The 27,576-nt window shown below is 41.8% G+C and overlaps 1 protein-coding gene across 1 annotated transcript; it reads right to left on the minus strand.

The window, feature by feature from the left end:
• Window positions 1-189: 189 nt before the first annotated feature.
• LOC142496001 (matrix metalloproteinase-21-like) lies at window positions 190-26,990 on the minus strand. Its single transcript, XM_075602208.1, has 8 exons — window positions 26,864-26,990; window positions 10,148-10,501; window positions 8,522-9,176; window positions 7,633-7,772; window positions 5,305-5,446; window positions 3,498-3,755; window positions 2,527-2,699; window positions 190-2,157 (listed from the first exon to the last, which is right to left on the minus strand). Exons 2-8 carry the CDS (start codon window positions 10,319-10,321, stop codon window positions 1,852-1,854), a joined length of 1,848 nt encoding a protein of 615 aa, XP_075458323.1. The 5' UTR covers window positions 10,322-10,501; window positions 26,864-26,990; the 3' UTR covers window positions 190-1,851.
• Window positions 26,991-27,576: the final 586 nt, after the last annotated feature.

Below are 27,576 nucleotides of genomic sequence, written 5' to 3' on the forward strand. Positions count from 1 at the left end.
AGGCTCCTGATTGGTTCAGAGGCTGTCACATGAGGCGACAGCCCCAGAAAAATCAAATAATTACGTCTCGTCGCCGGCACTATAAGCGCGGCTTTAGAAAGAAGCAACATGCCCATGATGTTAGGACAAATGTCTCAAAAGCCACTCGAGAGCTGATTCCAATGTTAGCAATTCTAGGAAAGAACACCATTTAGTCATTCTTATAGTGTCGTTTATTAAAGTGGTTACATTTTACCATGTGTACGGAACATGGAAATTGTCAACAGGATATAAGCAGGTGATTCTTATATGGACCATATTTATTTGATTGGCAACCAAACTCATAAAAGTGGCCAAAGCTAACAAAAATATCTGTCAAGGGAGTAAATTAACCAGTGATTAATCCTCAACAGCTGTTGGGAACGTCAAAAATCATATATATGTAAAGATGTTTTTAAATAGACATAGCTGTGATATTAGTCTTTATTGAAAGTTTACTCTGATCTAATTAGTTTCCCTTACTAATAGCTTTGTCTCAACTAATTTACGAGAACCAAAACATTGCTACATTTAAGGCTTGAAAAAGACAAATCTAACCAATCGGAGCATATTTCTTCACGCTGCAATCACACAAGAAGGTCAACTTCTTGTTTAAAGCAGTCGATCGTACTGTCACCTAAAAATAACTATATGATCTACATCAGGGGCGCTCAACTCCAGCACTCAAGTTCCTCCCCCCCACCCCCACTTCAACACAGGTGACTCAATCAGTCCCTGCTTCAGCGCAGGTGCCTCAGAGGCTCAGTCTTTGACTGAGTCTCTGATTGAGGCACCTGTGCTGAAGCTGGGATATCCTGAAAACCTGCCCTTTTGGGGAGGGCTTGAAGACTGGAGTTGAGCAAGCCTTGTCTACATAAATCAAACCTCCAGGACCTAAGCATTAAGGATAACAAAGATGACGGATTACAGGATATGTTCATTTAAATAATAATGGTTGAAACATCAGAAATACATTCATGGCAACAGCCAGCTCTTTTCAGGATATCCAAAGTCATATACAGAAATATATTATCAAACCGCAAATTAGGAAGTTATCCAGCTAAAAAGGGAAGCAACAAAAGGAGCTATGATTCTTGTTCTTTCCGGCATATGATTGATTAGGCAGCACATGGAGCCTCCCCCAAGACAAACCCCCTCTTGCAAGAATGATGAGGCTCGTGTGCCCTTGTCGTATGTTTATCACATATAATTAAATGTTGTGACAGTCATCCTATAGTATAGATATAAGATTTTTTTTTACTGTCATCACGTTCTAAAAAAATAAAGGCTTACAAAACATAAATACCTGCGAAATGGATAAATAAATATAACTTCACTTTTTTCTTGTTTTCTTAAAAGTACAACTCTTAGCAGCATCAGTTTACTCTCACGGTATCAGGCCAGACAAGCGTCTGCTTAATGAGGATGCAAAATACCATTTGTCATAGAAACCAATAATGGGATTAATTAAAAAACAAAAAACAGTAATGTAAGAACGTCTAGGCACTTGGAGTTTACTCGTATCTCACTTTGGTAATCTGGATTTTTACCCATTACTCACTATATGGTGTTAATTATTTAATGTCCATACTTCCTACATGGTAAACTCTCTTTGTTTACCCACTTTTTTTTATATTACACTACTGAGCACAAGTTATGTTAAAGGACCACTGACTGCTGGGCCTCCCAGTTAAGTTACACATCAACAGTCCTGGAACAGTTTTGTTGGTGAACCTGTTCAATGTTGGAGGTGGCTGGAATGTATTCATAAACAATGTGTTGCAACTTTCTCTCCCACTGAAGGAGTTACAGACCACGCAACACTATTCTTGTTTAAGTTGTTAGGGAAAGGACAGAAGGATGGACGTCACAAATATCAAACCACTTAGAGTTGATTTTCTTCCGGGGCCATAGTCCATTGAAGGGCAGTGAAGCGTTGACTTGTCGGTCTTGATCATTCACCGTTTTCCAGTAATACTTGTCTTTGATGAAGAACATTGCTTGATAAGAGTAGGAGAAATAGACCGCATCTAAATATCCCATGGGATGGTCACTGGGATCCACAGGTGGGAAAACATCAATGATGCGTTTTGGAAAGTGTTCCACTTTTTTATGCCTCTCCACACTAAATGCAGTAACCTAGAGCAATTAGGAATAGTTATATTTCTTTTAAACTTCAAACAGTGTTGTCAAGTACTGCATATACCACAACAATTTGTAATACTAAAACACCTTTCCCGTCCTATCAGATACAACATTATTAGGCTGCCTGCACATCATTTGAGTGGCAGGTGCCATCTTACAGACTTATAAGGGCTGGTCCCCTTACTTTTCCCCTTTTTTATTTGCTTGCATGAAGCAGGATGTCCCATGACACTAAAATTCATCATTATGGATGTGCAGAATGAGTTTAAGCTATAGTAAAAAAAATAATAATAATTTCAGCGTCTGCTCATTTATATGCACAAAATAATCCATGTTATCCACACAATAAACAAGAATACTTACATTATTTTCTCTAAAGAAGTAGATGACACGTTCCTTCTTGTCAAAGAAAGCAGCATCGACAGGACTAGGTGCTCCTGGGAAAGCCTCATTAATGGGCTGTGGATACTTGTTTTTTTTCCAGTCTTCTGTGAACGCCATGTCTTTGTCAGGGTCGTAGCGCCACACTTGAGTACCTTAAAGTAGTAGAAACATATAACTTTGCGATGTCAAACCCTCCGGAATCAACAGCAAGGTGGAGTTTGGATTCAATCAAGCTACCTACAGACACTCCTAATGTAATGCTGCAAAATGGATAATTGATAGCATTCTTGGCGTTGAAGATAAAGTAATGAAATTGAATCAAACTGTGGGCCGCAAAGTCACTATAATCAACTAAGATCATTTTAATTGATGGCTCAGCCTGGAAAAAGTTTACAGAGCTTCATTCCAATTAGCAGCACTTAAAACATAATGTGATTGGTGAAGAGCCAGACTACAAGTAACTCAGATGGCATTATTTGTACAGACAACTGAAGAAAAGCTCAGAAATGTTATGAGTGTAATTCTGACTTTTTTTTTTATTATTGTAAATGAATAATGAGAATGCCTGTGTTCAACATTAATCAACTCTGTAAACCGTTTTGATCAGTTGCATTGGACACATCTTTAAAACCATTAATTTTTTTTTACATGGATTAGACTGGCTCCCAGTCTATGCTACTTCATTAAACATATGTGTCTTATAAATGTGAATTGGACCATTTCTTTTTCTACTTTTACAGTACAAATGAATGCCATATTTCTGATTAATTATATCGTACTGAGGAATTTAATATATATATATTTTTTTTTTAATCCATTTGTGTTTACATCCAGAATAGGTATAAGCAATGTACTAAAAACATGTAATGCTTTGGAAATTGCTTGGAAAGGATGTACCATGGTGGACGATGTATGGAGATATCTAAACTTCATTTGCTTTGGGTTAGTACCTTTAAAAAAATACTGTGCATCTGTGCTCCATGTCCAGACATGTACAAAAGCATCAATGCTCTGTTCTGGGAGCCCATGCCATCCAAGTTTGATAGGGCGAGGGTCTCCAAATCTTGTCCGATTACTCTTGTTCTCATACATCCAATACCAGCTTGTCTTGAAGAAGTAGGTGTTGAATCGATAAATCGTCTCCCCACGTGGATTCTTTTCTTTTTTCACCCAATCAAAAATGGTGCTGAAGCTCCCATCACAGGAACCTGGTAACAAAGGAGAACCATCTCAAACAGATGTCAGCTTCCAATATTCAGTATAATATTCTATATTGGGAGATGTTGGGGAATGCATTTCAATGGAAGTTAATTGTTACTCTCCTGTTACTGTACCTCATTTCTCACCATATTGAAAAGGGGCATATGCTTTATTATTTGCACTCTGTCCAAATGCTATTCTCCCTGTACTACCCTACTAGTGTCCCAGTTATGGTACAGACAACCAGTGAGTAACATTTTACTCTGAAGGCATCTGAGTTACATTTGTAATACCTTTGTTTACAAAAGCCAATCCCTTAAAAACAATTAAAATTGCAACAGCAAATATTTGGCAGCATTGATATCTTTGAAAATTAACAAATGTATTTCCTTAAGGTATTTATTCAACCTCTAACCCAGGGGTGCACAAACTATTCCCCTTGCGCCCCCCTGCCTGCTCTCCCCCCCCTGGCTCGGCTCCGGCTTCAAGTGACGCGGCAGGGTCATGTGACACCACGTTGCCATGGCACCGTGACATCAAGTGACCCCGCGGCGTCAGTTCACCCCGGGTTCCATGGTGACGCGTCGCCCGACACAAAGGTAAGTGAAGTTACAGAGGCCTCGCGCAGTCTCCCGGGATTTGATTTAAATGCCTTGGGGGAAGCGCAGGGCCTCTGTATCTGACGCTCCCCCCTCCCCCTCAGAATGTCTCGCGCACCCCAGTTTGAGCACCCCTGCTCTAACCCACTCTGCCCTTGTTCAAGGGCGCAATAAATATAAAAAGGGAGGGGGGAGCTTTGCCTGTGAAAACTCCTGTTCAGCACATGGGGAGATAAAGCATTTCCGATGTCTTAGTGCAATGTTTGCAAACAAACTGTAAAAAGCAGCAATCCAGGCCTCTCATTTTGTTTTAGCCCACATTTTTTCCACACTTTTTAACCTTTTTTTTTTTTTCCCCTACAGGGTGGGAATCTGGGAGTCCCCAGGGCTGAACGGTGCCATTTTCAGCCCCCGGGACCTCGCTGGTTCCCGAAACACTGCACTTACCTGTTGGCCCATGTGACGTGGGCTATTTAAAACCCAGGAAGTAACGCCAGTACCACCCTGTAATATCACATGTATATGATTTATTTTTTGGAGCTTCACATCCTTGACATATCATTGGTTCATTCTGGGTCAAGAGAAACTGCACTTTTTAAAAGCCACAGCCAGTGCTCAGGGTATGTTGTTACTGAGTTGTATTATTATTTTCTATTTTAAACCTGTTTTTTTTTTATTTATTTTTTTTTTAAAACCTGCGGCTTCAGATTTCCTAAAGAATAAAATTGCTTATTAAATTTTTTTTTTTAAATCCTTTGATTACTTATATATTAACCTTATGAAAAATGTTCACGGAAGTATCACACTATATATATATTTTTCCCCTTAAAACCGCTACTGATGAACTCCTCCTTGTATATTACGTCTTGGCAGCTGCTCTCCTGTGAGTCACGGTCATGCTGAGCTTCTCTCTCTGTAAATACCTGACATACTAGCACTTATTTTCATGCCCAGTTACCATATTTTTCCTGCATCGCCTTTCTGTCTTCCCAGGCAAGCTCAAAGTGACGTTCCTGAGGAGTATAATTTGGCTGCATCACAGATCCCAGGCGGTTAATATGGGATAGTCCAAGGGCATGGCCAATCTCATGCACCGCGACCTGCAACACAACAATGCAATTATTACATCCAAACATCCCTCATCAGATTCACAAAAGGGTGCTGAGGTTTAGTACACCCCGGCTTCCATTCACATGAATGGAAGTAAAGGCGTGTGAAAGTTTAGCACCATTTTGTGGCTGTGGGGCAATGTGCAAGCATGGGCATTAAAGCTGCAGACCAAGCACTATCCTACATGTGTGTTTTTTTATTTATAAATCAGTTCTGTACTATGAGAAAATACTTGTAGCATAAAAAAAAAAAAAAAACAACAATGCATTTATTATTTTTTAGAGTAGCTATGAGTTTTGTTTAACTCGTTATACTCCTAGGTTTTTAACTATGATTATAGGCTAAAGCAGTAACATTCCGGCCATTATTGAAAACCTTGCTCTCTTGATTGGTTAAAATTCCGGTCATTATCCAATCAGTAATGGCCGGAATTTTAGCAGCTTGCAAAGTGCAGTTTTCAATGTGTTTATTTCCAGCCAATCAGCTTTCAGAACAGCTGAGACAGTGCAGGGGATTGGTTAGAATGAAGTAACAGCTCTGAGACAGGGCAGGGGATTGGTCAGGAAGTATCAGCCACGGGTTGACTCCTCCCCGTACTGAGCTGACTGAGATTTTCTGAGCAGATTCAGTTGAATTGGAGGGAGGTGGGGAGAGAGGGGGGGGGGGAGAGTCTGCAAAGAAGTAAGTGGCTGTCTGCAGTTTGTGTGTGAGTGTGTCAGTAGCAGTGTGTGTGTGCTGTTGTGTTGTATATCTGTGCAGAGGTGTGTGTGTGTGTCAGTGTCATCAGCAGTGTTTATGGGTGTAGCAGCAGTTTGTGTGTGTGTGTAGAGGTGCTGTGTTGTGTGTAGGGGTGCTGTGTATAGAGGTGCAGTGTTGTGTGTGTATAGGTGCTGTGTTGTGTATAGAGGTGCAGTGTTGTGTGTGTGTGTGTGGGGGGGGGGGGGGGTGGGGGGCGGGGTGTGTAGAGGTGCTGTGTTGTGTGTAAAGGGGGGGAGTGCAAAGTTTAGTAAGTGCCTGCATTTTTTATTGTGGCTGCAGTGCGTGTGTGTGTGTTGTGCTGTTGTATGTGTAGCAGCAGTTTCTGTGTGTGTAGAGCTGATGTGTGTGTGTGTGTGTGTGTGTGTGTATAGAGCTCCAGTGTGTGTGTGTGTCAGTGTCAGCAGCAGTGTTTATGGGTGTAGCATGTGTGTGTAGCAGCAGAGTTTGTGTGTGTAGAGCTGCTGTGTTGGCTGTGTAGAGGTGCTGTGTTGTGAGTGTAGAGGAGGTGCTGTGTTGTGTGTCTAGAGCTCCAGTGTGTGTGTGTTTGTGTGTGTTGAGCTGGTGTGTGTGTGTGTGTAAACAGAGGGGGCGGCAGTGTGTGGATATAGATATCTGCAGTGTAAGCGTATATAGAGGTGGTTTCATGTATTTACCATTTTATTTTAATAAAAAAATCTATATAACTATACAAAAGTGTCTATTATTTATGAAAAAAGCCTTCATTTAGCCTATAATAGTAATAATCCCCTCAGAACAGGGCATTACTGGCCAATAATGCCCTGGCTGGGTTAAAGTCTCTCGGCTTCGCCTCGGGCCTTCAACTCTTCCAGCCAGGGCATTATTGGCCAGTAATGCCCTGTTCTTCAGGGATTATTACTTAATTAACTAGCCCTCATCAACAGTAGTTATCTTTATTCAACTTTTGCTTAAAAATAAAAATGCACTATATTTTTAATGTGTAGTAGTGGTATAGAGGAATGCTTCTCTTTTGTACATGAAGTCAGCGTGCTAGAGCAGGTAAAGTGTCTGTGTGCTGCTGCCACTGGTACCATTCCTGAATTCAACCTGTTAAACAATGGGGCAAGCCCGGAGGACCTAATGTTAAAGGATTATACAATATGATGTGTGACGAACACAGAAAGACAGACAGCCTTTTAAAAAGGAAAACCCAAAACAAATGTTTGGATATAAGATAGCAGCCCTGTCCTGGGTTTGTACATGCACAAGTAGTGGTGTTGTGTAATTATCACACTTGGACTGTCGGTGCAATTTACATCTTTTTTTTTAATTTTTTACCACCTTTGATTGTAAGGGGGACTTGAACCCATTGCTCTGGCATGTAAGGACCTTGGTAGTATTTTACACACAGTATGTAAGTCCACAGAGAGAAGTTACACAAACATCTGATCACACTCACCTTCAAAAGGCTGATTCCCTGCTCACTCGTCGGCCCCACAAAATGTTCATCGTCATCAAAATGAATATCGCCCAAGTACCAGGCGTGAGCAAACTGCTGTCCCACTCCATCAAATGCCTGGGAGCAGCCCAGGTGCTGCCCTAGAGGAAAATACAGTATCATACTGGATGTTGCACAGGTTTTTTTTTACCCCCCCCTGTGATCAGTTCAGATCACTACAGAGCAATCTCTTTATAGGGCACTGACTGGGTGATCTGCCTTAATTGTTATGTCTCTGCTAAGCATATTTCCCAGGTATGCTCCTTTTTGTGCACAGGTGTTGTTCCACGTGTTGTATAAAGGTGTGTTTGGAATGGTATATATATATATATATAGCATTCCAACCAAAGGGAAGGTCGGAGTGCAGGGCCCCATATCAGAGTAACACTACAGATCAGGTGGTCTTGCATAGAGGTTTCTACTCGTTAGCTTACCTACAAGTGGCCGTGCTGCTTTAACTGCATAGCTTAGAGAGACAGTGCCTTTAGAAAATGTACCTAATGATTGAAGTGCAAAGTAATGTGTTGAAAGATCTTAGGCAGCAAAGAGTCCACACTTCATTAAATCCCTTCACTTTTAGAGGGAACATTCCAAATATGGCAAAGAATTAAACAAGGACACAAAATAACATGGACCACTTTTTTTGGAGGCGTATGGCACGTTTATGCAGTAATATAAAACAGGCCATATTTTTTTTAAATAAGTGGAAATTCAGATGTGTATATAAAGAGTGATGGTGGTCAATATACCACGGCTTGATTTTTTTTTTATGGTCCTTTTACTAGTACTTGAGAAGTTCTGCATTGGATTATGAAATGACCAATGGATAGGGGTTTGATCTGTCACCTACCTGTGCCAAAGCCCACTCGGATGTCAATGTCATCTCCTGTCAGGTCCTCCTCAAATTGCAGAGGGATCACTTCACTCCACATGCGGAAAGCCAGGGAGAGTATGCTCCTCTGCTGCTGGATGCTTAGCTGCATGCTGTAACCTTCCCCCATCAGCCGCCATTTCAACGTTTTCCTAGAGAAGCTCAGGGACATACTGCTTCCAAGGGTGTCTCTGTTGTCTCGTTGGCTTCTGTGATGCGCTACCAGTGTGGAAAGGAAGCTCCTCTTCCGACGAGGAGCTGTGCCCCCTTGTGAGATGTTGTGATGGGCATCGCTGTCCGTGCCAGCGAAGCTCAAGGTTCCGTTTTTACGCTTGGATGGGGCTTTGTGGTCAGGGACACCACATCGGGGCTTGTTCATGGCTATCTTTGTAGCACTGTCCAGAACTCCGGTGGCACTCAGGCCATTCGCTTCCTGGAATTTTTTCAAGGAGTCAGTAAAGGATGAGTTTATCTCAGATTTATCAGGGGCCTCGATCCTGGGTCGCTCTGCAGGTTCTCCTTCCAGTATCAGTTGTGAGACATCTTGTGGGGCTTGGTCAGGCTCAGAGAATTCTCCAAATGCCTGTTCCTCCCAATTCACAGGTGCCACCCATCCATACTTCACTAAGTATTGCTGTTGGAGAGAGGAATTTTAAAAAAAGACAGAAAATGACACTAGAACTGTGGTTTCCAACCATTTTTGGATTAAGTAACCCTGAGTGAAATTCTAAGAAACCCCCAACCATCTTTATTAGCAACTCTGTGATCAGATGTACTGTAAAGTATTCTGTATTTGATACCATATTCAAATGACCAGGAAATTGCAGGTAATCCTTTAGGTAGTATTTCAAGGAACCCAAGGGTTCCTAGGAACCATGGTTGAAAAACACTGCACTAGAACATGACTATGCATCACATACTCTGATAGCTCACATCACTGGCATTCTATACTATTTCTATTCTGCATAAAAAGAAGCAGAGAATCAAACACTTTGTGTCTGAGGCATACACTATGGGTCCCTCTAACAGCATTGTACAAATCCATGCAACCCGTAAGTGACTACTGGTCATTTTTAATTCAATTTGAAAGATGAGAACATCTCTCATTAAATGTCCCCTCCATAGATAATTAATACACACTGTACTTAACTTTCATTTTAACCCCTCTGCTGTACAGAGGGTATCTGGTTCCTGCATGTGGCTTATCCGCAAATAACATTACGGAATATAAATGTTCTTTTATGGTCATAAAATGCACTTTGCTTTGAAATTATAGGTGCAATTAATTCCTTATCCAAATAAGTTATCTTAGTTGAGGAGCCAAGGTATAGAAAAACAATATTCCATATTTATTGTGGTGCTAAGCCATAGTACACCACTTTGGAAACATGGTCCAAAATGACTTGGAGTTGGCAATCGAAACACAACCAACTTCTGCCATTTCAAAGACCAGTACATGTACTAGTAGGTTATTACTGCATTTCAATATTCCCAACTCAACTCCAAATCTACCTATAGATATTTCATGGTGTTATCTATAGGTGTGCAGGTTTGGGGCAAGCCTTGCACTGCCTGACCCATATTCCAGGTTAATGTTGTCACTACCTGTGCAGCCTCTGGGCTCAGGATAGCATCAGCTTGGGGCACACTTTGCAGCTCGATGTCTGAGTGATCGCGGTTGTGGAAGAGTTTTTCTGAGCCTGTCCGCGCTGATATTAACAGCAGGCAGAGAAGAGTAGCCAGGAGGGTCACCGTTCTAAAGCAGCCAGTTTTCTCCATTCCAAATGTATCTGGGCTTGGTTTGTCTTGACGAGAACAGCATTAGCAAAGTCTATCGCGTCACTGTTAATGGAAAATATATATTTTCCAAAAAGGTTCCTGCATGCTTCGTCGCGTCGGTGCCGCGCAGCCAGGGTTACTGCCCCCTAAAAGTTTCGTGGGGGTTCTTCGTTTACAAGTCTAGGGAGGAAAAGCAGAAGATTGGAGCAGCAATTTATATTTGATAACTTAACCCACAATATTAACATGCTATTTTAATTTTCAGGTTGTAATAACTTTAATGGACCAACATCATTGTTATTCATTGATGTAGTGGTAACCAAGCTTCCGATGTGCACAGTGTCCAGTACATCTGAAGAAGAGGCCTGTAAGGTTGTGTACAGCTATCTATATTTATTAAAACAACCCTTTCATGCTGGTCCATTAAAAAAGCAGCATAACCAGTGAGGAACCTACACTTCTCGAAGACCGGCACAGTTACTAGAATACTGTACTACATGCTAAAAGTACACTGGGAGTATTTAAACATTTCAGGCTCCTGACAATACTTACTGCTGATGCCAGTCACTGCCAGCCTTTGGGTTCCCTAACATGTTCACTTTTTTGAAAGTGGGGAACAGGCTATTATGTTGTGTATTAGTGGTTTTTAAGTGACGGGGTAGACCTGGAGAGCAACGAGCATCTGTGTCATGGAGCTATTTGAATGTATATTTTCTCCAAGACGGGAGCTGTGGGAGATGAAGTGTACAGGGTATAACGTACACTGCAGCATATTCACTTTCAATTTGATACGAATGTTTACCTTTATACCAAACATGAACTCATTCAAAGTACGGTTGCAAAAGGATTTGCCTTTGACAAACTCTAAAAATAGTGAACTGGCCAAAGTATGTATCTTATTAGAAAAAGCAGCTGAAAGGCAACCATCACCAAATTCTGAAAAAAAAGCCCCCAGGGAAGAGATGGAGAGGTCTCGTGCATGTGCTGATGGCTACTGTGTTAATAGCTTTCACAGGACCAAGAGGAGCGCATTCGCAGACGGTTACTGTGTTAATAGCTTCTCACGAAAAGATTGTTGGAGGACCACAGTATCCCCACCTTTTTCCGCATGCCCTGTGGATTCATATACCATATATCAGAAGCATTACAACTATAGCCACTGTTTGTGTTTCAGATGAGAGATCAGCAATTGAAGCCTTTCCTAGCACATGGCTATGACAAGTTAACAAGGCAGAACACCAACATTGGAAATGCAGCTTCTGCCAGCATGGTCAGTGCTCTGCTGCATACTGTATATGAACGTGGCCACTGTATGTGCTGCACCCATGTTTGCTTTATCTGTCTATGTAACTGTCTGACTATGTATTTGTCATCACAACTCTATGCCCAGGACATACTTGAAAACGAGAGGTAATTACTTCCTGGTAAAACATTGTATAAATAAATAAAATGAATGTATGGTATGGCAGGGCCTATATGTGTATGGGATGAAAGATAGGTTTGCGATGGAACTTCTAGAACGTTGCACTGCATGTGTATTAGTGGATAATTCAAACTGAAATGGCTTGGTGAGGAAGGTACATGAAGATGACATAGTGTGCTGCTACCAGAGTAATATCTGTTTTGTGTACACATGAAGTGTTTGGCAGAACAGCATGTTTGCGTAGGAGGAGGTTTGCGCTGCCACTTCCTGCTGTAAATGTGGTTGTAGATAAATGGAGGGTTTGACACGGCAGTGATGCAAAAACGAATGAAAAAGACTGAATGAACTACCCTTGCACTGGGCGGTACCGGTTCTGCACATAACCTGGAAACATGAGGCTCACAAACACATTTTAACAGACGTAACAAATCACTCGCTATATCTCTCCTATAAACACAACCCCAGTTAGGAATGTGTGCAAACTGCGGTTTCATCTGACTGGTATTCTGTGCCCTTTGCAAAATATGCAATTGCATCTTTCGGCAATGATACCATCTCCATTAGTTCTGAGTCAGTACTCTGAAAAATAGCAGATGATCTGCCTGATTGCTGAAGCTGATAATGTTGCGTTTGGTCTCTGTGAGACAAGCACATGAATTGGCCACACGGAACTCAAGGCGTACAGACAGACAGCAATTATTGTTAATAAAAAAACTTGGCTTAACACAGTTTACCAGAAACCGGCCATCAGAGGAAGAAGCCGTGTCAAGAGTCAAAATGCCTAACAGATTAAAATGAAATCCACAGGTCACAGTGCATACCACAGAGTGTATCAAACCCAGCAGACCATTGTCTGTCTCCCACTGCAGTTTCTTACTTAGAGGTATTTCTCCCAGACTCTGGCTCAGATCTGGTACCCCCTGGCATTTACCTTGCTGGGCACACGTAATATACTACAACAAAATGAGTACCTAGTAACGAGCAGCCACACAGGGTTTTGTGCATATTCATCAGGGACTAACATACAGTAAGTGAGATTTGTGCGTTCTTAAACAAAACATGATAATGGTATCCTAAATTATATTATGTTTGTTAAATGTTTGTAAAATTATATTATGTTTGTTAAATGGTATATATATATATATGTATGTATATATATATATATATGTATTTATATATATATGTGTATATATATACTGTATATATATATATATATATATATATGTTATATATATATATGTTATATATATATATATACACTTTTATATATATATATATATATATATATATATATATACATATATGTATATATATATACGTATATATATATATACATACATATATATATATATATATATATATATATATATATACCATTTAACAAACATAGTATAATACATATATTGTATATGTATATACATGTAATGTATATACATACACATACACATACACATATATATATAGATTGAGGATATTACCAAATGTCTCATCCATTTTAAAAAAAGCTTTACTTTTAACTTGCCGTCAAAAATTGACATGGCTGTTGGACCCCTTATTTTGGCCCTGTTGAAAGGCATAGCACTAATGAGAATAACCTATGAATTCCACTTGATAGCTTCTGGAACTAGACTAGCAAATACTCTGTTCTGCAGCGTCATGATGTCACGGCGCGACGTTCCAAAAGTTTGCTGTATTTGATGTGTTTTTATAAGATTGTCTGTGTAATATTTGGATTTTTCGAGTCTTGTTTGCCTCGTGCGTGTATTCCGCAGGCTGTGCAAATTAATAATGTTACCCTAGTGGCGCTATCTAACCCGGCTGCGTTGGGGCCCGGCGGCCGGACAAATAAGTTGCCACCGGGCCCGACTCTCCCCCAGCTGCAGGCCTTTCCCTCACTCTGTCCCACGCTGAGCGTCTGATGCTGGTGCGCGCCGGGCCTCTCTGACGCCGGCACGCACCGGAAGCTGAGCCCTGCTTACTTCCAACGCGCACGCACATGAGAGAGGCCCGGCGTACACCAGCATCAGACACTCGGAGTGGGACAGAGTGAGGGAGAAGCATGCAGCTGGGGGAGAGCCGGGCCCAGCAGCAACTACTTTGTATGGTCGCTGGGCCCCCCGCAGCCACCAGGACGCTTGTCCCGGCTCTGCCGCCACAAGTTCAGAGAGGTAATACCGGACACATACATTTCCTGTATTGCCTCTCATTTTTTTACCGGACACAGGGGCAAAATACCGGTCTGTCCGGTTCATTTATCAGCGTAAATTGTAAGGAGTCTTCAATGTAGAATAACACCCCTACTCCTCTCTTTGACCTATCTTTGCTAAACATGGAGTTTCCCTGAATGGATATAGATGCGTCAAGGATGTAACCCCTCCTTGCCCAGCTCAAAAGGATGATGGTAGCTTCCGGGCGTCCGTCGTCACGGCTCCTCGTAGCTACGTGATGACTTCACCTCTACGCGTTTCGCGTCATATGACGCTTCATCAGGGAGTCCTGATGAAGCGTCATATGACACGAAACGCATAGAGGTGAAGTCATCACGTAGCTATGAGGAGCCGTGACGACGGACGCCTGGGCGCTACCATCATCCCCTTGCTTCCACGAGGACGCGAACTCCAGCCATATCCACAGCTCTAACATCTTGCAGTGGGAACCGGATTATATTCCAACTTGAATCCGTCCGTGTGTTGTGCAATTGTCATTTAGTCTTTTTTTTTTATAAAGTTTTAATGAATTAAGACTTGTGTTTTTATCTTTTTGCGCCCTTTTCTGCTGAATATGTTCAGCAGAGGGATAATCACCAATCTTGGAAATAAAAGGAACTCTTTTGGGACAGCGCCCACTTTGTTTTTTACTGCCAGCTCAAAAGGAGTTGTTGCAGGTGAGATGGTGTGGAAAGTGCAGATGTTGGTGCACAGAGTCTCATACCTGTTCTCAAGGTGCTGGCATGACTGGTCGTGTAAGATTTGAAGGGTGCTAATAAAGGGCGCCAGGAACTTTGTTCACAAACAGGACAGGTTTTATTCTTATTGTCATACATGCAGGATTCTTCCCTGGGATCCATACAGCTCCACAGGGAGGCACACATGCATTGGTGGGATTCAGCCGGTTCGCACCTGTTCGCACCTGTTACTAAAATTTCACAAGTTTGGGCGGGCAACGTCTTCCAGCAAATCTTGTCAATATGGCCATGCAGCGTCAAATGGCCCCACGTTGCCATGCCAAAGGGAATGTCACGTGACGTAACCGCATCACGTGACTTCCGTTGCAATGGCAATGAGACACTATGTGATGTCACGCGGCTTCTCATTGTCATGGCAACACGGCGCCATGTGACACCGCATAACCATTTTGAGAAGATTTGCAAGGGGAGCATGCTGGGAGACGCCGCCCACACAGGTGAAGGTAAGAACCGGTTATTCAAATTTTTAGAATCCCACCACTGCACACATACATGGGTTTTATCACATCTTCTGGTTCCCAATAGCGGTAGGAATCTGCCCTCCATTATTCTCAATGAGAGGATTTAATTCCAAACCCCAATAATGGGTGTGCTTAGACGTGGGATTGCCAGTACAACAGTCCCAATGGGGTGCTCCCCACATCACTTTCCTCCTGTGGCAAAGGGTGAGAAGTGTTTCTTCCACACAGCAGTGGTCCATCTAAGATAAGGGGCACTTTTCCCTCACTATGAAAATAAGAAAGGTGACCATACTTTTAAACATGACGTTGTACACTAAGAAGACTAACATATAACAGTGTGAGACCCTCCTTTTACTCCTCCTGTGCCCTCCTGGTGTTTCTTGGTGTCCTCCAGGGGTCCTCTATTCCCATATTTATACTCCATAGTGACATAATAGGGTCACCATAAGGTCACCATAGCTACACGGGACGTGGTTGGGCTCCTTAGTATATTCCCACCTCAGATGACAGAATGGACATCTTCTCGAAGGTGGATGGGGCTAAACTTCTGTTACACTATTTAGCAACACATATAGAAAGGTCACTACCCATCAACAACTCACAATCGTTAATCCGTTACAGACAAAATAGTAATCCCAATAAGGGGGGTTAAAAGGGTTTTAGGAGTTAGCCATGTTTTGGTAAGAATTATGGCTTTAGGCTCACACAAAAGGCACCATGCCCTTAATTCATCCAGTTTGGGCAGCATGCTTTGCATATTTATATGGTGCAGATAGCCCTTTTTGGAATTTAAAAAGGGTATAGCACAACGTTTAAAAGGGAGGGCCTTGATTGAGTTCAATATCCCCTGCTAAATAGAGTAGCGGTATAAATAGAAATTTGAGTAATTGTTTATAGATTGCAAAGTTGCAATGTTTGCCATTAGAATGAGTGGTGCTAGGTATGCTGGTTTTCAGAGCTCTCTGCCAACATTTAGTAGATAATGGAAAGTTTTTGAGTAGTCCAGGTTGTATGATTATATTGGGTGTGGGCTAGGAGGGAGACGTTTGTAGTTGATAGATAGAGTAACATTTACACGAGGACGCAGTGAAGAACAGAATTGCGTAAGTAGCAGGTTCATTATCAGAAAGGTAGATAAAAACCACACAAAACAGTGCATTTTACTTTAGTAGAGTTGAAAATGTTTAAAGGGTTTCTTGGCAGCGAGTAGAATTGACAAGTTGTTTTCAATTGTTGAGTAAATAATCCAGGATCACACCCCTTCCATTCTCCTGCATAACTCTACTATTACAAAGTAATAGTACTATATACCATTATTAAAATATGCACTTATTGTACAGACTTTATATATGCTCATTATTAATGCAACGCTAGGCCGCGGCAATGCTTTTCCAAATTGTGTGCTTGAATTTATACTGCTAACACAGCATAGCAGCTGATATTCATCAGTGCTATTTTGCTCAATAAAAAAATTACACATGGCTAAAGAAGCAAATTAAAGGTGTTAACAGACTAACATCAAACATATAAGATAAGCAACATGTGGGAAAGGGATCAGAATTCTGACAGAGGTAACATGCATTTTTACTATATGAAACTTTAACTTTCAGTAGCCACATGTAGGACAGACCAAATTAAGTATTTTCTTTACCAAATTATGTTTTTTTTCTTTCCCATAAAGCTTTTCACATTTCTGCAAAGTAGGAACTCACTGGCAAGCACCCATACTGTCTACGTGATTGTTTTTACCTTGTTGGTTCACTCTTTTCATATATTGTTCTAGACCGCTACTTTTGGGGTTGCCCCCCTAAAATAAGGCTTACAAAGTTAAATATGATTGGAATGTGAATCTACTGTACCTATATGATCACTCTCCCTATGAAACTTACTCTATTGTACCTATCCATTCTCGCTAAAGTTCCATCTTCATTTTGGGCAAAGTAAAAAGTCTTCCTGTAGTATGTAGCCTACAGTATGTACAGTATATATTTATTTGTATAGCACCATCTATGTCCATAGCACATCACAGCAGTAATACACGTGACAAAATAATATGAGACATTATAGGAATAATCCCTACAGACAGAAAAGTAACATTAGGAAAAGGAGTCCCTGCCCCGAAGAGTTTACAATCTAAGAGGTTAAGTAGGGAGAACTCGGAGACAGTAGAAGTGTAAATATCAACTGTGGCCCACCACCTCATCTTATCGCAACACCATCGTTTCTTAGTAAGAAGAAGCTACAGAGAATATGTAACCCCCCTAACTGTGATTACTAATCTATACAGGCAATTAATGGGTCAATTTACTAAGCGTGGTCCATGCCCTGTCTAGCAGCTAGTGTCAGTGAAGAAGAGGAAGGGTTCTGTCCCACATTAAAATTAGTCCAGTTCCCTCTCCTTAAATCAGTTCTTCCGTTCTTGTGGGGTTTCCTGTTCTTAGACCTAGATAATCCTGTAACTGTCCTATGGGAGTTTTAACGACTTTGGGAGGTGCACCCAGTTTAGGAGCACCCAAAACCCGTGCCCCTGTGGTTTAACTAGGACAAGTGGTTCCAAAGGCCACCAGATTATCAGAAAGATGGAACAGTCCGGGTCCAGAGAAGGTAAGCCACTTCCGGGATAACTCCCCCTTTTTAGCTCCTTAAAGTCAAGTTCCCCCTTCAGGTTGAGGCCTAGGATTCACTTTCTGTTGAAAATTGTTCTATAAAGATTTTCTATTTTTTTTCTTTAATGAAAGTCCCTGGCACCCATTATTCACTATTCATTGCTCTCCTCCATGCTTCAAGATCCTGTGGTCAGATTACCATCTTCCCTGAGAACCACATCTAGCTAATACTGTAAGTAACCACTTTTACATTGACACCCCAGGCTGCTGGGTTATACACAATATTAAGCGTTTAAAAAACAAATACTGGTCTATATCAAAGGTTAGCAACTTTCAAGTAAGAGATGTGGAGCAAGTCGTGAGCATCGCTGAAGGGCGCTGGCAAGAAAAATCCTGTCTAACACAGTTGTGGCACGTGCAACAGCAGGGGTTGGCAAACTCCAGTCCTCAAGGGCCACAAACAGGTCAGGTCAGCCCAGGTGGCTCAGTCAGCAAGATACGGATATAGGAGACCACTCACATTAGGCCGTGTGAGTGGAATATTATTTATCAGTATTGGATACATGCAATATCATATTGCTTCACCCCCATACCGCAGCAGATCTGTGTATGTATGTGCCTAATTGCCTTCCTTTATTGTTTACACTTATATCCACACGAGAGGCGAACTACAGTCAAGAATCCACCGACCTAAAGGAGAAAAAAGGACCAGAAAGAAAGAAGCACCACCATCCAGAAGCAAGACTCGAAAGGAAGTAAAAGAAACCTTGATGGGATACAACTTACACAAGGCCGTGTAAGTTTATTTATTTTTCCACCTAATCCCTGTGATCACATATTTGTACGCAAGCTCCCCATCCAAGGAGCTTTTTGATCTTTCTATGAGGAAACAATAGAGGTATAAACACCACATTGACCGTCAGTGAAAGATATTACATCCCCCTCACATTGTGCTCCCCCATCTCTTCTTTTGGCTCAGTCAGCGTGTCTCAGTCACTGATTGAGCCACCTCTGCTGAATCAAGAATATCCTGAATACCTGGCATGTTGGTGGCTCTTGAGGACTAAAGTTGGCTGGAGTTGGCCAGCCCTGGGGTACAGCCACCCTTCTCCAATCTTTCTATAGAGATTCGACCTTCATGTGACCTGCCATTCTTTCATATTCTCTTTATTATCACTTCTTCCTCGCCACACGTGCAGTTAAACCTGGCCGATTACTAAATAAAATGGAACGCACAGAAGGAAAAGCTCTCCCCAAATGTGTGACTTTCTACTCTCCTGACTAGTTTCAATTGGTATAATGCTTACAAAATTCATGACCGTTGGTAATACCATTGATAAGGTCTGTATGCATCTCAGTTCCAAGCACCAGCACCTGGATCCTTATAATGTAGGAACAAAGTGTATTGCTTACTGTCACTACAATGAGGAGGGAAATTATTTCCACTTTCACTGCTTCAGGGGCCATTATAATATTACAAAGAATGTTTTCAGTGGTTTAACCACTAGAGCAGGGGTGCGCAAACTTTCCAGTCTGCACCCCCCTGCTTGCTCTCCCCCGCTCGCGTCCCCCTCCTTACCTTGTCTTCGGCGTCAAATGGCGCTGCGGGGTCACGGCACCCCGCAGCGTCATTTGATGCCACGTTGCCATGGCGACACGTCGCCACAGGTAAGGGAAGTTGCAGAGGCCTGACGCGATCCCCCGGCATTTAATTTAAATGCATTGGGGAAGAGCGCGGAGGCCTCTGCAACCGCCCGTGACCCCCTGGGAAAATCTTGTTCCCCCCCCAGTTTGCACACCCCTGCACTAGAGGATATAGTACGTAAGTGGGATACTATATAACGCAGCGATTAGAAGTACATTTTTGGCAGAGTAATGTAGCTAAAAATCTGTTTGTAGACTGTGAGCGACAGTTACAGCTCACTCTAATAAACAGGGCGAGCGGTAATCTTTAAACAACTCCCTAACTCCAGCCACCAGTTACTGTAAAACTAATTCACCCTGCAATCGTCTGTAAGTGTAATGGATTTTCAGAGAGAAGTTAATCTTACTGTCTTTAAACATCTTTACTTCTGTCCTGCTGAGAGAAGGCTTGGCTGCGATTAATGTTTTAATACCAGAAGAATATTACTCATCCCAGACAGGGTCCGAGATAAAACCTCTTTAAACAAACAAGCCTTTTCACAGAAGTGAAATACCAGAGCGGCCTCTTTCTCCATTAGTAGTAGGAGGAGCCTTTAGGTTATTTTGGCATGCCTAAAAAACAGTGTCAACTAATTATCTACGCTTGAAAACAAATGTGATTGATGTTCAGGGAATCACAGTATAGAGCAGGGGTGAGGCAATCTTTTCCCCCTGCCTGCTCTCCTTCCCTGCTCACCCCCCTCCCCCCTGCTCGGCTCCGGCGGCAAATGACGCTGCGAGGTCATGTGATGTCACGTTGCCATGGCAATGCAACCCCGTGAAGTCATTTGACGCCAGATTACCATGACGACACGTCGCTGGAAGCCAAGGTAGGATAGTTACAGAGGCCTCGCGGGACCTCTGTAACCGGCGCACCCCCCACCCAAAAAATTTCACCCCCCCCTAGTTTGCGTACCCCTGGTATAGAGCACTCTGATATTTTATATCTCATTCCTGTTTCATTACAGCTGATTACTTACAGGACACATATTGAACCCCCAAATTTATATTAGTGTTAGGTACCCTTGAGATGTGGTCTGCCGTGTAGTGGCTCAAGGGCTTACAACACTTTGGCCAAAATGTTAAACTAAAAGACCATTTTATTTAATAGATATCTATACATATATATTTAGGCACTGTACCATGTATAAGTTTCACTGGATGTGCATTGAGCTCTGTCTGTGTTTCATGTTCTGTCTCTGGTTTTAAACAGCTGATTACTTAGAATGATTTATTGGCACATTGAAAAGGCGTTCTCGTTGTGCGGGTTCCCCACAATTTTAAAGCAGTTTCCCTTCCCTCTACTCGTCTTTTACGCCCCTTTTTTTTTACAGGATGGGAAACAGAGGGATCCTGGAGCTGAACCATGCTGAATTCAGTTCCAGGGACTCCCCGGTTCCTGACAAGTTTAAATCTCCCTCCAGGGGAAATATAATGGCTGCCCAATCTCAGGCCAATAGGAAGTCGCAATATCATTGGTGCCGGCTCCCTATTGGATGACCATGTACTAAAAACCAGGAGGGGTTAGTTTGTGGGGACTTTGCTTTAATAGGACTGATGCCTGCTCTCATGTAATACAACTTGTTGCATTCTAATCAGCAGTTACTAATTACCATGGTTTGCAACAAAATTCTTGATCCCAGAAGAAAAAGGGAGGCCTCGGGTACTCTGGTGACAGCTGGTTTTCTGGTAAATAACAGATAAAGTCAGATCTGTCCAACCTCACTCATTGGAGTGCACCTCATTGAATAAAGGGTGACACATTTTTTCCTCTGGTGGTCCTATAGCTACTTTTCATTAAACTGAACCAATCAGGGAGTTTTTGAGGGATAATGCCCCGATCGGCAGTATCACAGTTTAATGAATAACGCCCATACACTCTGTAGTATAATTTAATCGCTAGCATAAGGAGCCATGGGAGGTGTCTCTCCAGTAGCCGCCAAATATTATTTTTTGAGTCTTGCCTATTGCTTTGTTTTTTAGCGCGCCATCTGCTCCTTTTGTGCTAAATACAAAATAAAGAATAATACTTGAAATGTGCAAAGTTTAACCAAATTCACTTAGCCTATGTGTAGCATTTTCAAATTTTTTTTTTTAGAAGAAAGTTCCTAAAAACATGTAAAACATGGGGAGATACATGGGTAATACGCTCATTTGCATCTCAATAATCTTTTTTGCATATGCAAATGATAATATTTCCAAGGTATCACAGTTATCTCTCAATGTGTTGTAGAGAGGAGTGTTTTGAAAGGTATACAGTATACAGTAAGTCAATGAAACAAGATTCTGGCCAACGTTTCCACTACCCAGGAAATGTGCCGCGAAATGTGGCTGCTGGTAAAGCTGCACATTCACCCTGCGCCCCTAATCTCCTGTGTTCTGCGGGCGCCGAGCTGCGTGCATGCGCATAGTTACCCCAACGTCATCATCATTCATGGGGAGGGGGAAGTGGCGGTGGGGAGTTGCGCGTGCTGAGGAGTCTGTGATTCAGAAATGCCCCCTGCCCTGGGAACAGCACCAGCCCCACACAGCGGCATTGCGTCAGCAATCGCACTGAGGAGGAGTGGGAGCCACCTGCCCTGCACGTGCTCCAGACGCAATCCCCATCTCCCACAGTGGCCTTATTTGGGGATTTACCTTCTTGCTACAACACCGCAAAGTATGGTAGACTGTGTGGGTGTCTGTCACTGTGTGTGTTTGTTTTTGTCTCTGTCACTGTGTGTGTTTGTATGTGTCTCTGTCACTGTGTGTGTTTGTGTGTGTCTCTGTCACTGTGTGTGTCTCTGTCAGTGTGTGTCTGTGTGTGTCTCTGTCACTGTGTGTGTTTGTGTGTGTCTCTGTCACTGTGTGTGTCTCTGTCACTGTGTGTGTTTGTGTGTGTCTCTGTCACTGTGTGTGTCTCTGTCAGTGTGTGTCTGTGTGTGTCTCTGTCACTGTGTGTGTTTGTGTGTGTCTCTGTCACTGTGTGTGTTTGTGTGTGTCTCTGTCACTGTGTGTGTCTGTGTGTGTCTCTGTCACTGTGTGTGTCTGTGTGTGTCTCTGTCAGTGTGTGTTGTGTGTGTCTCTGTCACTGTGTGTGTATATCCGTCACTCTGTGTTTCTGTCACTGTGTGTGTGTGTATATATGTCTGTGGGTTTCTGTCACTGTGTATATGTCTCTGTGTGTCTCTGGGTGTGTATATGTCTGTGTGTTTCTGTCACTGTGTGTGTCTGTGTGTCTCTGTCACCGTGTGTGTATATGTCGGTGTGTGTTTCTGTCACTGTGGGTTTATGTCTGTGTGTGTCTGTCACTGTGTGTGTATATGTCGGTATGTGTGTTTATGTCTGTGTGTGTCTGTCACTGTGTGTGTATACAGAAGGTCTGTGTGAGTCTGTCACTGTGTGTGTCTGTATCTGTGTGTCTGTCTCTGGCATGGCATGTCTGTGTTTCTGTGTCTGTCTTGGAGTCTGTCACTGTATATGTCTGTGTGTCACTGTGTCTGTATCTGTGTCTGTCATTGTGCATTTGTGTGTGTGTCTGACAATCCCTCTTACTTTATCCCAGGTAAACGTGCACTCAACAACCATTACGTAACTCTAAGTGGCTTATTCAATAAGCCCCAAAGTGACCGATCCCACCACGATCGACAGAAAACTCCCATTGACTTAAATTAAATATTTTTGCAGTTGGCCCTGTGGTTGGCTGCTTCAGGACATCATGTTAAAGTTGTTCTTCTTGTACTCACCACCACCTTTTAACAAGCATTTTGGTTAGTGATTTTTATCCAGTACATTTTCCTTTCCCCTCTACCCCCCCCCCCCCCCCCCCCACCCCAATTTTCCAGGAGAGTTGGTTTATAAACAAGAAAATCCAACATTTGATGGTGGAAACACTTCCCCTCACACACGGAGTCTCGTGTCTCCCCCCCCCCCCCCCCCAATATATGAGATGGTGCAAGTTTTCCCGTTGGCAAAGTGTCATTTTTATCAAGTTCGTTTTTCAAACTTAAAAAAAACCGGCCCATTGCGTAAGTTTGGTGAACATAGGTGAAAAGATCACAAATCTCTCAATCTTACCTGCTGAATCTGCAGCTACTTTTAAAATTGGCTGGCACAATACCATTATATTTATTTATTTATTTTATTTATAAAATATTTTACCAGGAAGTAATACATTGAGAGTTACCTCTCGTTTTCAAGTATGTCCTGGAGATGTAGGTGCAACTGGTGGAATAGCTCTTCAATGTAACATCTTGTTACTCTGCACTAGAGACTTTGTAACATATTAAGTGCATGGTTAATAATACAACTTTAAGAACTCACCTCAAATAAATGAGGATACACATCTTTTCACTAATGAAGCTTGTTCAACTTGCTATTGCCATTCCCTTCCACACGCTTGAAAGTGCAGTAGATGTTACATATAACGCATAATGTTTCTGTTATGAAGATGTAACATTTTAAAAGAATATAAATAGTGGAGTGTTTTTGTGACATCATTCTTATGAATAAATCAAACCATACTTTACAGGGGGATTTCCCCCTACTTAATTTTGTGGACCTGCCCCTACCCTTTATTACATACAGTATTACAAAATGCCCTCCTACTGTTTCAGTACGTTTCTCCTACATACCAATTAGATTGTAAGCTCCTCGGAGCAGGGACTCCTCTTCCTAAATGTTACGTTTGTCTGAAGCACTTATTCCCATGACCTGTTATTTATATCTATTTATTATTTGTTATTTATATGATTACCACGTGTATTACTACTGTGAAGCGCTATGTACATTAACGGCGCTATACAAATAAAGACATACAATACAATAGGTGGGAAGCAAGGGGTGAAAACATTGTGTTTCAGCTCCGGGAAACTTCTGGTTCCGGAGATACTTAGCACTGAAGGTTAACACCGTTTCCGTCCCCTCTGGGGAAACAAAATGGCGGTTTAAATCACTAGCGTGATGCGGGCTGAAAGGAAGCCACAACATCCTCTGTTGCGGCTTCCTATTGGTCCACGTGACGCGGGCGACTTAAATACCAGGAAGTACTAACACTACCTTGCCCGGTAAGTATCTCGCAAACCAGGGTGTCCCAGAGCTGAAATTAATCCGGTTCCGCTCCCAGGACCCTCTGCTTCTCACCCATTTGAAAAACCAGGAGGGGGGCCGCTGCTGCATTAACAGTAATGTGCAACCATTAGCTGAACTAGAAGACTTTGAACTATGTTGAGTATGACATTAAATTGCTTGACTCTGCTGGATTATTCTAGGTGGGAATTTTTACGGTCATTGCACAGATCTAAGGGCAAACTGTTAAGTGACCAACAGAAATGGAATGAGTTATATGTTCCAGTGCACAGAAGGCTATTATTATGTATGTGACAGGTTAAACGTGGCTTCCTTACAACTCGGCAGACCGTTATTACTATACAAATTCCTGCATGCAGCTTATTAATAGAACTATCTGCTATGACACACCAGGTCACCCCAGACAAGCAAAATTGCTCATTTATAATGTACTAAAACATTAAAGAGAAGTAAATTGAATTCTTTGTGGCTTTTGGGTTCCAAATTGATCATAACATGAATATTTAAAGTCGGATAACCAAGAAAAACTGGCTACGTATTCAGCACTGTACAAGGGAATTATTATGCCCCAGTTCTTGCTATATTAGCTATTTTGCGCAGAAGAGAATAGATCTCGATCAGTATGTGAATGCACCCGGTGAGTACCATTAATATTAAATAAAATATCTAATCTAAATTACATATATAATATAATACATGCAACATGTATAACATAACTTAACACGTATGTATGTACATATACACACACACACACACACACCACAACATACATACAATCACATTATTTAAAATAATTGGACCAATAAATGTAATTAAAAGTAAGTACTGTGCTGCTCTTTCTTTAATGTCATGAAATATAATTATTACGTAGTTGCTACAGTATGTAATAATAAAATGTAATAACATTAAAAAAAACAGCAGCAAAGTACTTACTTTTTAATTACATTTTCCTCCCAGATATGTTTTATAGACAACTCATTCTGAAGGATTCTCTGCCTCCAATACAGTAGCTTTTTTAACCTTTTAATTACCGCTGAACCTTTAAAAAATATTTTTTTATGTCCTTGGAACATAATACGTATACTATGGTAGCATTTATATTAACCCTTTCGGTGCCCTTTAGACGCAGCTACTACAGTATGTCATGGGGTCTGGCCCCCCCAGGGGCTCTATAATGTAGTAACCATGTCATAATTATCCTGCTCGCTTTTCTAGGAGAGATCTAGAATGCGATCTATCAGTAAATGGGACAGGAGGTGGAGGACACCTCCAGCTTCCACTTTACGCCATCCCGTGAGGCGCGGTCAAGTGCCTGAGGGGCCGTGGGCACTTTCACTGCTAAAATAAAAAAAATGTTGCGTCTTGGATTTCGATTTTTTAATTTTTTTTTTAATTATGGGAAAAAGAAGGAAAAATAAACATTTGTCAAAATTCTCAACTTCGAACGTTTTTGGCCAAAACCTTGCGAGTTTTTACATTTGCAAACCTAAAAGTTTTCCGTTTATTTACATAAAAAAAAAAATATATCTAAGGATTTGACTCAAATTTTACTCGAATGTAAAAATTCTCATAGCTGGGATTTCAAACCCAATAAACCTGCCCATCCTTCGCTCATACAATGTTTGCAATAAATGAACAGCATTCTGTAATGAAGGATGTCTTCTTTCTACCCCCTTTGTATCTAGAGCCCTCTCCCGCCGTAAACGTTTCTCACTTTCTGCCCCGCACCTCTGGAATGCCCTTCCCCTCAATACCCGACCAGCACCCTCTCTATCCACCTTTAAGACCCACCTTAAGACACATTTGCTTAAAGAAGCATATGAATAGCACTGTGGATAATCCTGGACACATGATACATAAAGCTTGCCATCCTGCAGACGCACTTACCGGAACTCCCTCATACTGTCTCTGTACGTTCCCCTACCTACCATTTAAATTGTAAGCTTCTCGGAGCAGGGACTCCTCTTCCTTAATGTTACTTTTATGTCTGAAGCACTTATTCCCATGCTCTGTTATTTATGTAATTTATATGATTACAACATGTATTACTACTGTGAAGCGCTATGTACATTTATGGCGCTATATAAATAAAGACATACAATACATACAATACAATAACACTGAATTACCTTGTTTGAATGACTACATTAAATAATATGTCAAAATTAAAAAAAAAACGGAGTCTTCCAGAATAAAATATTCACCGTTCCCAAATGATGTTGGCGGAGTCCCTAATAGCCTCGGGCGGGACCCCAGGGTTACACGGGACATAGGTTAAACATCATTGCTCTTCGAAATGATATGACCGCCTAGAGTAGAGATGCTTATGGGACTTACCTTTTCTTGTGCCGTGCTTGTGATGGTCCCTCTGGCTTGTTGATGGCCAGTCTATAAAAACACTGCACAGTGAGTGCTCCTCTACTGAAAATGAGAGAATTCAGAAGTGCAACAGCTGTCTTCTTTCAGCCCCTCCCACACCCCACTCAACCATTTTTAAATCATGTGTTTTCTTTAACTTTTTTTTTTTTTTTCTCCCACTGCCAAATATGTTGGGAATGAAGCCAAAGAGAGGCATGCAGAACTTTAAAGTGGTCAACCAAATGATGGATCAATCTTTGGTTATGGGTTAAGAGTTGGCACCTGAGATGACTTGCGGTATTGTAACTTTGTATGTATGTCTTTATTTATATAGCGCCATTAATGTACATGACGCTTCACAGTTGTAATACACGTGACAATCATATAAATAACAAATAATACAAATAACAGATCATGGGAATAAGTGCTTCAGACATAAAAGAAACATTTCGGAAGAGGAGTCCCTGTTCCGAAGAGCTTACAATCTAATTGGTAGGGAGAACGTACAGAGACAGTAGGAGGGCGTTCAGGTAAGTGCGTCTGCAAGGGGCCAAGGTTTATGTATCAGGTGTATAGTATTATCCACGGTGCTACTCATATGCTTCTTTAAGCAAGTGTGTTTTAAGGTGGGTCTAACTTTACCCCCCAGACTGGATCTTCCTAACTGGGATCTCAAATGCAGCGTTGGGCTC

This window comes from Ascaphus truei, chromosome 5 (assembly GCF_040206685.1).
Source record: "Ascaphus truei isolate aAscTru1 chromosome 5, aAscTru1.hap1, whole genome shotgun sequence".
Classification (NCBI taxonomy): domain Eukaryota; kingdom Metazoa; phylum Chordata; class Amphibia; order Anura; family Ascaphidae; genus Ascaphus; species Ascaphus truei.